Raw genomic sequence first — 16,363 nt, 5'->3', positions numbered from 1 at the left:
CCCATACCTTAGATCCAGTGCCGATTTTCATAACTCACCCCTTCAACCCTAACGAGTGAGCGACACAACTGAAGTTATTTGAAATCAAAAGTTTGATTTTGACAGTTAGAAATGGCCGCCCAGATACGCCTAAGAATGACATCGTAGACTGCTAATTTCAATGGTCTAATCAAAAGTGGATCACCGATTAAAATTTTGTCTCCTGCTTTAGTTGTTTCGCGCATGAGCACCAGTAGTGGAACCAGAAATCCGGAACCAAAACATCTAATACAGAGAGCTTAGACATATTCTGCATCCTCACTTCCCTAAAGATGCGCAGGCGTGTTTTGATAAAACCGACGTCACTTGGTGCTACATGCACGAGTGTTAGCTAGAAAAAGAACAGCACAATAAGGTAGGAGAAGGGATTGGGCGGAGTTTGTCGGTCATTTTTAACTAATAAAATCAAACTTTAGATTTCAAATAACTTCAGTTGTGTCGCTGACTCGTTAGGGTTGAAGGGGTGAGTTATGAAAATCAGCACCGGATCTAAGGTATGAACGAATGTTTGTATAGGTTTAAACTGTCCCTTTAACAAAGAACAAAAAATGTTCAATTATAAAAATAAAAAAGAAGATTTGTCAAATACAGTCTCTGATGCAGGATCCTTTGAGCCAAAAAAAACTCTTATCAGTAGAATAAACTTAAGTATGCTGTCAGTCAAAACAAAATTGATAAAATCTTATAACAATTTTGGAAAGACCTTATAAGTTTATTTGAAGACACAAAATCAGTCAGCCTTCTTATGATTGCTGTAATAACATGTGAAATCTTCAGAATTATTCAGGTACATTAAACTGAAAAATCAAAAACAGTAAATGTATTTCTACATATAGAAACATTATCAGCAAGAAATAAGATGAATAAATGCCACATACTTGAGCTGAAGAAAATAAAATCAGCTTGAAAAAAAAAACACACACACTTAGCTTGTTGAAGAAATGTGTTCAGGGCATCTTTAGTTTCTTCAGTAACAGAGTCAGGATCAGTCAGACATCTTGCAAAATGTAAAAGGAAAAAAATTAACATTTAAACAAAATATCCAATTTCCTCATATAGCAGTTTCAGGAATGGGAAAAAATGCTTATGCTAAAATAATCTGCAAAAAAGAAAGCACCATAGCTCTCTATAATATAAAGAGAGCAAGAAGCAAGTAAGACGCAAAAGGAAATTAAAATTTGTTGGCGCCAAACCAACACCAGGAAATGACGCAACTCGCGTCATAACAAGCACGACTTCGTGCCAAAACAACTAGCGTCCACGCGAGCCTAGATTTGCCCGCAAAAATTAAGGAAAAACAAGTCAGTCAAATTTGAAAAAAAGACCACAGGTAAGAAAAAAAGTTTAAATAAACTTCTTAAAACATGATTCTCATACTGAAACTGCTAGACTGCAAAATGGAAATATACATAAACCTGACTCATGGAAAAAATAAGTAAACATATATTTAAAACTTTGCAATATAACATAAAAGCGCCAAACATAGCTGAGTGTGTCTTAAAAAAATTATACATCCTTAGCAGAAGACACCAATCCACATATAGCAGACAGCCAAACCAGTACTGAAAAGTATCAGCAGAGGTAATGGTATAAGAGTATATCGTGGATCTGATAAGGGAGGTAGAGAATGAATCCCTACAACCGATAACAGAGAGCCTTTGAAAAGATTTCCCATGAGTGAAAACATGAAATCAGCAGGCGATACTCTCTTCACATCCCTCTGACAAACACTGTACTCAGAGGAATTGGGCTTCAAAATGCTTAGAAGCGCCTATCATAGAAGTAATCAAGCACAAACTTACTTCACCACCTCCACAGGAGGCAAAGTTTGTAAAACTGAGGAATGAGTGTGGTGAGAGGTGTATTTATAGGCATTTTGAGGTTTTGGAAACTTTGCCCCCTCCTGGTAGGAATGTACAGTGGATATAAAAAGTCTACACACCCCTGTTAAAGTGTCAGGTTTCTCACAAATAGAATTGATAGATAAGGGTTATAATTTATTCCGCAATTGGTTTCGGTACACCCGGGTACACTACTTTATAACGCAACATAAGCAATTCACGAATATGGTAAGGCCCTTGACCAATTTTGAATCCTTATGCATTAGATCCCTGCCAATAACTCACACCCTATCAACAATTTATAAACTCCTAACGCAAAATCTCCCAGGTTTCACCCCTACATTCATTGAAAAATGGGAAGATGAACTAGGCATAATAATATTACCTCAAACAAGCTCCATTATTTTTCAGAATATTTCCAAATCATCGATATCTCTCTCGATGCAAGAAATTAACATAAAACTTCTTCACAGATGGCATCTTTCCCCAGTCAAGCAGAACCGCCTATACAGTAACAGATCCAGACGTTGCTGGAGATGCGGACACGGATATGGTAACTTAGCCCATATGTGGTGGTGGTGTAACGCAATCCAGAACTTATGGAGAATTATCATAGGGAAAATAGAGAATATACTGGATATGCAACTACCACTAGACCCAACAATCTGGATTTTGAATCGACCCCCCAAAATTAAATTAAAACACTACAGAAAATTATTTCTCATAATGACTAATAGCATTAGATACCTTATAGCTAGAAACTGGAGATCTAAGGAAGTTCCCACTCTCCTCATGTGGCAACATAAAGTCACGGAACTACTTAATATAGAAGAATATTACTACCTTAAAAATGCTAAGATGGATATATTTGCGGAAGTGACCAATTTATGGGAACAATACATAAAGGATCGAGATTTTTAGGATATAAATCGTGGAGGTGTCATGGAACAACAAAATTAAAAAAAAAACAAAAAAAAACAGACAGACCACATATATATATATATATATATATATATATATATCAGAACAGAATAGAAGAGAACACATAGGCATGGTATGTACTTAGAAAATACCAATCAACAGATACATGAAGATTTAACTTAAGGCTAAAAAAGCAGCAACTATCTTTCCCTCTATTTCTCTCCCTTTCCCTTTAACCTTCTTCTTCCTGTTCCTATCTTTTCCTTTCCATTCCTTCCCTCAGCCTCAAGTATACTCTTTACTCACTTAAGACAAGAGAATTTACTTGTTACAATATATAATGTTTAAAAGATTTATGCTTGTTTATTAACAATCAAACTGTTTGTAAAATATTGCCAATCACTTTATTAGGAAGCTGCGACTTCCTCTCTGTAAGAACCTTTTTTTGGATAATAAAATCCGTATTTAAAAAAAAAAAAAGTGTCAGGTTTCTGCGATGTAAAAAAAAATGAGACAAAGATAAATCATTTCAGAACTTTTTCCACCTTTAATGTGACCTATAAACTGTACAACTCAATTGCAAAACAAACTAAAATCTTTTATGTGGAGGGAAGTAGAAATAAAAAAAACTAAAATAATATAGTTGCATAAGTGTGCACGCCCTTAAACTAATACTTTGTTGAAGCACTCTTTGATTTTATTACAGCACTCAGTCTTTTTGGATATGAGTTTTTCAGCATGGAACATCTTGACTTGACAGCTGGGCTGGGATGTTTTTTTTCGGAAGCAAAGGCTTCCGTTTTGCCACTCTACCCCATAGCCCAGACATTCGAAGAATACTGGCGATTGTTGTCACATGCACAACACAGCCAGTACTTGCCAGATATTCCTGCAGCTTCTTTAATGGTGCTGTAGGCCTCTTGGCAGCCTCCCAGACCAGTTTTCTTCTCGTCTTTTCATCAATTTTGGAGGGACGTCCAGTTCTTGGAAATGTCACTGTTGCACCATATTTTCTCCACTTGATGATGACTTTCTTCACTGTGTTCCATGGTATAGCTAATGCCTTGGAAATTATTTTGTACCGTTCTCCTGACTGATACCTTTTAACAATGAGATCCCTCTGATGCTTTAGAAGCTCTCTGCGAACCATGGCTTTTGCTGTAGGTTGCGACTAAGAAAATGTCAGAAAAGACCTACTAGAACAGCTGAACTTTATTTGGGGTTAATCAGAGGCATGTTAAATGATGGCAGGTGTGTACTGACTCCTATTTAACATGATTTTGAATGTGATTGCTCAATTCTAAACACAGCTACATCCCCAGTTATAAGATGTGTGCACACTTATGCAACCATATTTTATTTTTTTATTTTTACTTCCCACCACCTAGAAGTTTGTTTTTCAATCAAGTTGTACAGTTTATAGATCACATTAAAGGTGGAAAGTGTTCTGAAATTATTTATCTTTGTCTCATTTTTTTACATCACAGAAACCTGACATTTTAACAGGGGTGTGTAGACTTTTTATATCCACTGTATATACCATACATCATATATATATAATAAATATATTAGAAGAAGCACACTCCCACTCGCTCAAAAGACAAATACCAGGGTGCTCAATATTAAAAGTATACTCAGTCCAGAAATTGCACTCTCTTGATTTAAAGCACAACAAATTATATTGTTGTGAACGTTTTCGGAGCATTCACTCCTTCCTCAGACCCTGGTCTGAAGTGCTTTACAGACTTAATAAAAGGTACTACACTATCTTTTGTCTATTTTGATGTGCTTTTCCTACATATCTACAGTATTCTGATTGAGAGGAGATCCAGGGATTCAGCACTTTCATACTAGGACAAAGAAATACCATACTATAAGAGGAGAAGTTAATTCAGTCTGAGGCAGTATACAGTCTTATTTGAACAAAGGAGAAAGAAAAACAATGGCACTACATAGGTTGTTGCCTATAAAACTGTCAGAAATATTTACCCATTGAACTAGCATGGGGCTGAATACTCAGGTAATATTAGGCAGGTGCTGTACACTAAACGGGAATTAAGTACGGGAAAGTCCAGTAAATTACTGGCAAAGGGTGTACAAATATAGCACTCAACAACCCTCAATTAGGGTATGGTTGTGTGAACATTCGTTTTTTTTTTATTTTTTATAAAACTTAACTTTTATTAATTATAAAAATAAAAGTAACAACATAAACACAGAACATTTAAAAACACAGTTACAATTAATCTTAACACCACTAATTATAAAGTTGTGTGTGGCGCTGTACCATTGGGTCATAACAAGGTGCCAAGGTCCCTAAATTTCTAACTGCACTTAATTCAAGTAACAAAGCTTATCAGGTGAGTGGTATTGATGTCCCCCTACAAAGTGGGGAGGAATGCTACTGTTTCAGATTACTAGTAATCACATGCTTGGATATACCTCTGTAAGTAGTGGGGTATACTGGTACCTCTTATTACTATAAGCACCAGGGTTACGGACTAAGGACTATTTAAATTTTTAAATAACAGAGATACAATCGCTATATCTCAATATCTCATTAATGCTGGCAAAAAATCCAATGGTCAGTATTAGGGTGATCACTGAGTTCAGTAAGAACCCTAGGCGATTGTTACTAGTTTCCTGCGTGTATTATAACAACCAGGCTAAAGTGGGGCCCGGTAATTGAAAATTGATTTCCAGGGTCTAGTAAGTAATCAGCCAGAATGCTAGGATACATACGATTTAAAAAATACTGGTACTAATTATACTGGCACTGGTAATAAGGTTGGACTGAAATAAATGGAATTACAGTCCTAATGGTGCTTGTATTGCCAGTGTTATCCTTTTAGGTTTTTTGCTTAACGTTACAAGAGATCCTACTGTCAGGATTGTTAGTAAAGTACGTAATGGATCTTAGTATGATTCTGTATTGCATGACCCCCCTCTAAGTGTGTTGGGTATTAAAACAACACAATTTTTAATAACTGTAGAAAGACAAGATAGAAGAGAGAGACAGACACAGAGAGGAGTATCAGTGTGTTTTACGTGTAATTTAGCAACCTACTAGTTCTATGTTGCCCAATGGTTATCTACATCAAGTAGTAGTATATACTCGATATTAGAGCTGGGAGATCCCAAATAAATATGGGTAACAAGTACTTCTTATGAAACAGCAATTGAGTATTATTAAGTTCCCAATAGGTAGGGACATTGAGTATTAGTTAGCGGCGATACCACTTGTTAGCCAATTACCTTGTGTATTAAGTGCTATTACATATAAGGCAAAGACATTGCTATGTATCGATAGATAATTTAGGACCCAAAAATTACTGCAAGCAATTACGGCGACACCAATTGTCAGACATCAACAAAGTTAAGATAACTGTAAACGTAAAATAGCCACTAATTAAGTATTGAGGTTGTCAGAGTAATCGTTACTGCAAGTTAAAAAACGGAGAGAGACGATTAAGTCCCTACTCCCCCTAACATGTTTCGCAAAGAACTTTTTCAAAGGTCCAAAGCTTTTTCAAAGTATACGTTCGTTTACCTTCTACACCTCATTCGGGGACCATGTGTTCATGTTATGTGAAATCCTGCCGATTTACCCTCTAACAACTTTCTGTGGACTTATTGTTGATTTATTTGTTTTAATACTGTACAGATGCTTTACTACCCTTGTTTTAATCATTTTTATGGGATTTGGTGTTTGAATTTTTCCTTTTTCTGATCTATTTTACCCTTTTCCTCTTTTTAACTGAAGCAGCGCAGACCGATAATGCAGCTTGTCCCAGTGTAGGGTGCTCCCCACTCTGAGGCATCCTACTTCCTATATACACACACACACAAACAATATATATATTTTTTATTTATTTATTAATCAATACAGAACCAATTCATTTGACACAATTTTTTAATATAGCTATTTCTTTAATTCAATAAACAAATACAAAAAGTAATTACGGTAAAATTGTCCATTTTACATTCGTCCTTTACATATAAAGATTGAGGTTTACAATGAGACAATGTACACACTAACACACACAGTACTATACATTAATTCACATTGACACTGTTACATCTGGTCTTCACAAGAAATACACAACAAAGATATTTATTTTATGCTTTTGCTGCCAAAAGGGGGAACAGTTTGCTGTATCCTGTGGCACTAAAAAGTGTTGTTAACCACTATTATTTAAATACTTAAAAAAAAAAAATCAATATTTCTACAAAAAGATTTCATCAAAAAAAAAGGTAAAAACTAAATATTTGATCTTTTCCATTAGGTTATAGACAAAAAAAAGAAAAGGTTATCACATTTGGAGCATCATCATTACTGCAAATATTTTCAGTGCAAGAGGATGAATCCATAACTGTACCAGAAAGGTTAAACATTTAAAACGCACATTAAAGTCGGAAAAACTCCCTATATATTTTTTTGGGAAATAAAACGGCAGTATCCATCCATAATTTTGCCTGCTTTTTGTGGAAGATACCAGTAAAAATAGTGTGTTTTCCCATTGTTTTACCCTCCAGGGACAAAACACTTGTATCCATTACAGACATATGTTACTGAGCTCCCGCACTGATCAAGCGAATCATTGAAGGGAAGCAGGCAAGTCAAAGTGTATTTTTATTACTAAATATACTTTAAATATGTATGGGGAATTACATTTTGAGTTAAATGTACCTTTTAAGGTGAGCCTATTGACATGAATTCACAATATATTTACTCAGAGGGAAGCTGAATTTACAAATGGAACATTAACTAGAGCACCACTGATATATGTGACTTTTTTGTTAAAATTATTTTGTGATTATTTTAAAAACAAACTGCTCAAAGTAACGTGGGGAAAAATAATCTCAGAGAATAGTAAGGAATACAGGATCCTTAGATCTTCATAATCCAATTTTGTTTACAATTCAAAATACAAATAAAAGAAAATGAAGTATTTACCACCAGGGCGGTCAATGTGCTCTTCCAGAAATAAGGAAGAAACAATGAGTAACCATATGACCAACACGGCACTAAAATATCCGCTTATGATCAGAAGACTGGCTTATGTTGTAGGGATAAAAATAAATATAATCTTGTTTTCACAGCTATAAACTAAAATGTAAAAAAAGCAAAAAGCATTTTAAACAACATACACATGACAGGGAGGATCTTTCACTATTTGTTACACTTGTTTTATTTTTGATAAACTGTATTAGGCTGCCAATAAAAGCTCTGAAAATGGTGTTTGACAGTAATGACAATATTTTATTTATTAGTGAATAACCTATATCTAAGAGACAGTCAATTGCATCAAGGTCACAGTTATCCAAATGTCTTTGTGGTCATGATGCTATGATAAGCACTTGAGCTATATGTATATACACACATATTAGAGATTATATATGTACATATGATGACATTCAAATGGTCACAGGACAGAAGCCCCCATAGGTTAGACGTTTCAGATAATGCAACCAACAGATTGACGATACAGAAGATCCATGTGGCAACAACATTTAATAAGGGAGCCAATAAGGCAGATACGGATACTTGTCTGCCGTAGGGGTCTACTCTTGCTCTGTAGTGATAACAATAACCTGAGGAATCTTATTGGTTATAATGCAGAAATGAGATAAGGGACCCAATGTTTCCTCTGTAGTCTCAACTTTTAAGCATTGGGGCTACTACCACTTTAACTAGATGAATAAAACCTGGCCAAGGTAAGTTGGAAACACTCCACTACTGAGCTCTGTATAGACATTCTACTTATTCCCAATCTTAAAATGCTTGTAACCCTGACAACCATGATCCATTTCACCTGCTGGAGGGGATTACATTTTTAACAAAAAGCTACTTTACTTTTATTTTGTTATTTGAAATCACTGCTTTCCTGTTGAAACCACAACTTATCTAAACATTTCAGTACCTGTTACAGGAAATTATAATGGCTACACAAACAGTATATAAACAAGCGGCATCAGTAGATATCTACTTCCCTGTGGGGGAGGGAGAGAAAGAGAGCACAGCCCTTTTAAAGGATGTTCCTGCACCAGCTTTAAATACAATTAATGCTTATCTGTTGTTTGTCTGAGTACACTGTCCCTTTAACAATGGCTGAAGCAGGCACATTAGTAAGAGTGGCAAGGATGAGTGCAAGATCAATTCAAAGAGGTTGCAACAGTCAAATTAAGAGATGAAAAGGTGACTAGACTTTTGGGGGCGCTGGTCTGAAGAGTTCATCTTGGATATATTACACATGTAACTAATAAAGAGGATATAGTGAGAAAATAGATACAGAAGTAATAGGGCAACTAAAGTGATATAGTTACAACTACAGAGTTTCATACAGACTAATTATTCCATAGATGCATTATTAACAGGTCCCTTTTTGGCCCAACTCTGGTCACCATAAAAACGAGTTCTTGGCTATGGACAACCATAGCTATAATTTCCCTACTGAATCATCTTCGTTCTCATTTATTTGTCATCACTTTCCCAATACATAGCACCATATTCCTTTTATAATACTATAATATATGTTGAAAGATCTTACAGGTCAACCTGCACAACAATACTGTGAGTGGTGATAACTTGCTTTCTGCCAGACTTCTGGAACAGATTATAATCTACAAGTCATAGAGCCCCAATTATTTTATTATTTTAGAACAGCAAAAATAATGGAAGATCAAATACTCTAGGTAAGATCATCCCTCAAGTATACACCATAACACTTTTGGCATGGCGCAACATCATCTCCCAGGTAGACCACATAACAGCTTTGGCATGGCACATCAACCCCAGGCAAAGTACATCTTTCCTTGTGCCTGGCGCAACATCAACCTGAAGCAGAGTACATTTTTCCTTCCGCAACATCAACCTGAAGCAGAGTACATCTTTCCTTGTGCCTGGTGTGACATCATCCCCATGCAGAGTACATCTTCCCTTGGGCATGGCGTGACATCATCCCAAAGGCAGAGTACATCTTCCCTTGGGCATGGCGTGACATCATCCCCAAGGCAGAGTACATCTTCCCTTGGGCATGGCGTGACATCATCCCCAAGGCAGAGTACATCTTCCCTTGAGCATGGCGTGACATCATCCCAAAGGCAGAGTACACCTTCCCTTGGGCATGGTGTGACATCATCCCAAAGGCAGAGTACATCTTCCCTTGGGCATGGCGTGACATCATCCCAAAGGCAGAGTACATCTTTCCTTGGGCATGGCGTGACATCATCCCCAAGGCAGAGTACATCTTTCCTTGGGCATGGCGTGACATCATCCCCAAGGCAGAGTACATCTTCCCTTGGGCATGGCGTGACATCATCCCAAAGGCAGAGTACATCTTCCCTTGGGCATGGCGTGACATCATCCCAAAGGCAGAGTACATCTTTCCTTGGGCATGGCGTGACATCATCCCAAAGGCAGAGTACATCTTCCCTTGGGCATGGCGTGACATCATCCCAAAGGCAGAGTACATCTTTCCTTGGGCATGGCGTGACATCAATCCAAAGGCCGAGTACATCTTCCCTTGGGCATGGCGTGACATAATCCCAAAGGCCGTGTACATCTTCCCTTGGGCATGGCGTGACATAATCCCAAAGGCCGAGTACATCTTCCCTTGGGCATGGCGTGACATCATCCCAAAGGCCGAGTAAATCTTCCCTTGGGCATGGCGTGACATCATCCCAAAGGCAGAGTACATCTTCCCTTGGGCATGGCGTGACATCATCCCCAAGGCAGAGTACATCTTTCCTTGGGCATGGCGTGACATCATCCCCAGGCAGAGTACATCTTCAAAAATGGTACTTTATCCCCTTTGTACGGATTGCCTTCATTTGCGAGAAACATGCATTATCATTTGGAGCACACTATCACCAAGCAGATTTAATCACTCTTGGCATAACAATTAAATTTTGTAACCAGTTTGGGAACTAGCCATTAGTTTTGATCAAAATATTCACTTGTTTTAAAGTCAAAATAATACATGTCAAACCTGCATGAATACACTAAAAAGAAACTTCTTTGGACATACGTTTGTTGTATTTCAGAATGCATTTATGTCATATAATGTATTGCACATGAATAGATCTGTATAAGCCCAACCAAAATGAAAACTATAAATGTTATGAAGCGTTTCTAAGGGGATTTACTTGCACAAGAATTGAAATCACAGTAGAAAAACAAACTTCATTGACAGAAACAGGCAGCATGCACAGGTAAAAGCTTTGGTAAACTAGATATATTTATACTGAAGCAGCAATATGAGGTAAAAATCAATCAGAAAAAGAGAAAAAAAGGGGACATTAAATTGATGGCAAATCCTATCACTTGTGAAACACTAGGATTTATAATAGGAACCAATAAAGGGGACTTTCAGTCATGAAGTGTAAAATACTTTATGCTGAAAGCTACTTTATTTGTTGGAAGCATTTGTCGCACTGAGCTGCACAAGCAGCCCACGGCAGAGCGCTATTTGCTGTGAGGCGACATTTCCACCTAGCCATGTATTCCATCTGGAGGATAGCCAGCATAGCTATTGGCTAAGAAGTGGAAACGTCATCTCTCAGCAAAATAGCGTTCTGCCGTGGGCTGCCTGAGAAGCTCAGTGCAGCGAACAATTCCAACAAATAAAGAAGCTTTCAGCATGAAGTATTTTATAAGTCATGAATGAAAGTCCCCTTTATTGTTCCTATTGTAAATTCTAGCATTTTACAAATGCTAGGATTTACAATCACTTAAAACACACTGAAATTGTAACAGAAAATGTTTAATTTTGTGCAGTTAAAAAAAAACAAAAAAATGTTGCAATATACTTGTATTATGCCCCCTTTTCCTGTAATTTAACTTGTTTCTATTGAAAGTGCAAACTGCAGACTTTACAAACCTTGCCCTGCTACATTGTACACGTCGTGTGAGCTCATCGTATATGTCTCTAATTGGCATTACCTGAGACGATAAGAGGTTTTTAATAGTGTACTACAAAACAATTCAAATTTTGTTAACAAAATGATGGTTTAAATACTTTTAAAATATTTATAATGTAGGCAGAGGACTTGCCATGTAATGTTTAAAATGTGTTTTATGTCCCATTAAAAAAAGAAAAAAAAGTCTTCAAATCTATCCAACAGTATTTCACAAACTAAAATTTAAAGGTCTAAAGGAGCATCAGGGAATTAAAAAACAGCTATAAACCAATGCCAGTCCCCGATCCATGCCACATTTCGCTATAGATTTGCACAATACCCTAAGAATGAATACACAGCCTAAACTACTACAGCTGCTACCAGTTTGTCACTTTCCTCTGAAACCCCCAATATGCATAATACAATGCTGCGGCTCAGCTCGGAATATACTAGTCATTATATAAACCCACAATACCAGCAATAAGGCAAAAATAGAATGTAACATATTAGCGATAACAATGTAGCAAAGTCTCAAACAAAAGCGAATAGTGGCTGTTTTGTTTACAGCTAATCAAACAGCCCACATTAACAAGTTGTGTTTGTTTATAGCTAGGTATATACTTTCACAAGAATTTTCTTTATTTGTTAGGAACTTTTTTTTTACCTTCCAGTAGTTAAATAGTACGAACAATCAAATACAAAGATTTCACAGAATAAAGCTTTTGATTCCATGGAAATTATACTAAAAAGTCTGGATTGTCTAAACCAAAGCTCGAGAGCTTCAGCTGTTGTAAATGAAAGCGACACCATAAGCAGTTGTATAGCACAATAGTTCTACACCTTGTTCTTCACATACTAAGTATATCTAGATATGTGCTCGTATGTCCCAAAGCTAAAGCATAACCCAAAACCAGAATGAATATACAGTTTACAATTAACTGGCATCTCTCATGAATTGTATATGTTCAATTAAAGAGACACTGCAGGGCATTTCTGCTTTACATAATCTAAAATATGGTATTTCAAAATGTATCATAGGTTTGTGCTGGGATTTTTTTTTAAAAAAAAAAACCTTGTAGGGGTTACTACTAAACTAAGTTTTGTTGTGGCTAATAAGTGAAGTTTAAATATTTGTGCTAGCATTCATTGATTCATTACCAGAACAAACCAAATGAACAAATACAACATGTTAAGGTTGTGTCTCTATTGTAATAGAAAAAGGTAAAAAAACGAAATAAATGAATGTTGTATTTTCGCATTCGGTTCGTTATGGCAATAAATGACTGCTGGGAAAAAATATTTCAACATTGTTATTTGTTTGCCAAACAGATGAAATGTTACATTTCTTATTAGCACCTCCCACCAGTAGAGGGAGCCTATTGGCCAGTGAGCATTGGTAAGACACTACTTATATCAGCTTTTACTTAACATTTTTTCCAGGCAGAAAATATTTTTAACATGTGTAAACACTGCTCTGACATATGCATTGTAGACATTTGAGCACAATGCCCCTTTAAATAATATCAATTAATTATTATTATTTTTTCTCAATACTATTTTTATAATTGTTTTTGTTTTTTTAAAGTAAAATTTTATGAACTAGACAATTTCTAATAACCAGGGGAAGACCAACATGGGTAAAGTAAGAGCTAGAATCAAAATATCATACGCAATCAGACACACAATTTAACTTTACATACAAAAATAAAAAAATCTGAGCACATCCAGTTCATATAGGATTAACTAAAACATTTGCAATATGAAGACAGGGTCATAAACAAGTCAGGTTACAGATATTGCCAATGAAGACCAAATAAGGAAGTGTAGAATTATCTTCTGATTTAATTTGTCAATGGCATTCTGAGTTGAACGGAAACAATAAAGCAAAATATTGTTATTTTTGGTCGCCACACCAAGGTATGTTGGAAAAGGATCTATAGTTTGCAGATCTGATGACTTGACATGTAATTTAACCACCAGAATATTTTAGTACAATCAATAGGACAACAGAGGAACATGTACTTTTAAAGAAACAGTATACTTTTATCTGAATCTTACACTAGGTCCATGTTAACTATACACTAAAGCAAATCAGATGAACGCCCTTTAATTGCAAGCGTAGTGACAATGTAGCCACTATGCCCCCTCCACTGTGCAGGGTATAGCATTATATGCACAACATACAAAATACTTTGGTGCAACAGCTACATTGTTATGATCATAGCAGCTCTGGAACCAAATGGAGTTCATGATAAAAACCTGCAAGGAGTCCATGTTATTCTGGACACGAAGACCGTCTCCTGTCTTGGGTCACCAGATCTTGAGAGACTGGTTAATAAATACATTCCTTGTGTTAAATTAATGCCTCTGTAAAAGCAGATTGTCTGAAACCAATTTGTGGATTATAAAAAGGGCAATAGACAGTAGGAAGAGTAAAGACTTGAGCACCTGGAGATGTACCTTATTTCATTGATATTCACATTAACAAAATCATACATTGAGGCTCTTCCTACGAGTGTAGGATCTGGCATTCCTCTGATGCTATATGGTAAGGAGCGGTATGCAACCTACGCCCACTCCTCCTTCATGACACACCATGGGAGCCATAAACGTCCAGCGGTTTGTTTCAGGGTCATACATTTCTACGGAGTTCAAGTTCGACTGCCCATCATAACCACCCACAGCATAAAGGCGGCCACAGTTGGCTACTAAAGAAACACGACTACGACGAGTGTTCATGGGTGTTATGAGGTACCACTGATCTGCCATAGAATTATACACCTCAGCGACACTTAGAAAAGCTGATCCATCATATCCTCCGCAAATGAACATCTTGCTCCCCAGAGAGGCAGCGCCATGTCGGCAACGCTTGTTCAGCATACTCGCCACCGGATGCCAAGTAGCTGTGTGATGGTTGTAGTATTCCATCTGCACAATGCAAAACAGATGGTAAACATGTTACATGGTGTCTATACAGAAGAAATCTACATGATAGATTTGGTATAAAAAGTTACTGAAAAACTAACTGAACCAAACTAATAAGAATTCTTAAATGGACCATCTAATGTAAAAAAATATAATCAAACCGTTAGATGTCAATTTGCATTACGTATCCTATCTTATTATATGTGAACTAATGTAAGTAAACTACAGGTCATAATACAAAAATGTAAAACTTTAAAAAAAATTAAAGCATATAACTTTATATAGCAATAAGAATGTCTCTCTAGTGGGTTAGTTACAACATTAGTGTTGGTGCAACAGTTAGAAAACAAATGCTCGTGTTCATGCATTTTTTTCTTATACTTGGATTTACATTATTTGTCAACACCACTTTAGGTGTAAGGCTACTCCATGCATCATTTCTTCTAGAGCAGGGGGTCAGCAACCTTGGCTCTCCAGATGTTTTAGAACTACATTTCCCATGATGCATAAGTCTTTAATCTGAATAAGGCATCATGGGAAATGTAGTTCTAAAACATCTGGGGAGGCAAGGGTTGCTGACTTTGAACACGTTTATTATTGCCTTATTTGTGGTTGATTTTATTTTATATTCACACTATCAGTGTTTGTAAATATATCTGTGCTGCAATTGCTTTCAGTAAGGATATTAATAGAGTCACAGAGCATATACAAACATTCACATTTTTACTAAAGAATTACCAGTGTGCCTGGGAAAGCCAGCTTTTCCTATGAAAAGATAACTACAGAGAAGCTTGATCTGTATTTATACGATGTTCCTGGAGAACACAGGATTAGCACAAACGTATTCCCTCCTATTTTTGTTTATCAAAGAAACAGAAGAGCGAATTTAGGATGTTTTTGTATCCTTAAAGAACATTCCTCTGCCAAAAGGGATTAAACACATAGCTATGGATAAGTGCCACATGGTAATAGACCACTAAATAAAGTAGACTTGCATAGTAGATTGTTTCTCTGACAAATTTTAAAGTTACTTCCATTTTCCTTCTTTCTGCGTCATGTGAAGTCATCAGCAAATCACAAAACGGATAGTTGTTTAAAATTGTGTGTTCTATCTCAATCATGAATGTTTAATTTTGACTTAAAGGGACATGAAAGCCAATTTTTTTCTTTCGTGATTTAGAAAGAGCATGTCATTTTAAACAACTTTCTAATTTACTTCTATTATATACTTTGCTTCATTCTCTTGATATCACTTGCTGAAAAGCATATCTAGATATGCTCAGTAGCTGCTGATTGGTTGCTGCACCTAGAGGCCTTGTGTGATTGGCTCACACATGTGCATTGCTATTTCTTCAACAAAGGATATCTAAAGAATTTAGCAAATTAGATAATAGAAGTAAATTGGAAAGTTGTTTAAAATTGCCTGCCCTATCTGAATCATGAAAGTTTAATTTTGACTAGACTGTCCCTTTAAGTGTTCCCTTAACATACTAGGTGACTTTGAAAATGATTTGAATTGATTTACACCTTGTTTGTTGCAATAGTTTTTAAATGGTAACACTTGCCTTATTTGGAAGAGCCAATCATAACTAGTTAGTTATTACTGGAGTAAACACATCTATATACTTCATTCTTTTGCAGTTTATCTGATAATCTTCACTGAGGCCAATCAGGGATATGTATGGTGCATGCTCTACCAGTTTTCAGAATAAGACAATGCTAATTACAGGAAAAGG

The 16,363-nt window shown here is 36.3% G+C and overlaps 1 protein-coding gene across 2 annotated transcripts in view; it reads right to left on the bottom strand.

Annotated features, from left to right (window-relative positions):
- Window positions 1-13,521: 13,521 nt before the first annotated feature.
- KLHL18 (kelch like family member 18) overlaps window positions 13,522-16,363 on the bottom strand; it is a 118,967-nt gene continuing 116,125 nt past the window's right edge. For both annotated transcript variants that reach the window (XM_053713724.1, XM_053713725.1), the window contains exon 10: window positions 13,522-14,630. In XM_053713724.1, the coding sequence (XP_053569699.1) occupies window positions 14,244-14,630 (387 nt within the window). In that variant the 3' untranslated portion in view covers window positions 13,522-14,243. The remainder of the gene's footprint in view (window positions 14,631-16,363) is intronic.

Source organism: Bombina bombina, chromosome 5 (genome assembly GCF_027579735.1).
Source record: "Bombina bombina isolate aBomBom1 chromosome 5, aBomBom1.pri, whole genome shotgun sequence".
NCBI classification, from domain to species: domain Eukaryota; kingdom Metazoa; phylum Chordata; class Amphibia; order Anura; family Bombinatoridae; genus Bombina; species Bombina bombina.
Note: the sequence above shows the minus strand (reverse complement) of the source record. Positions and strands in the feature narration are given on the sequence as shown.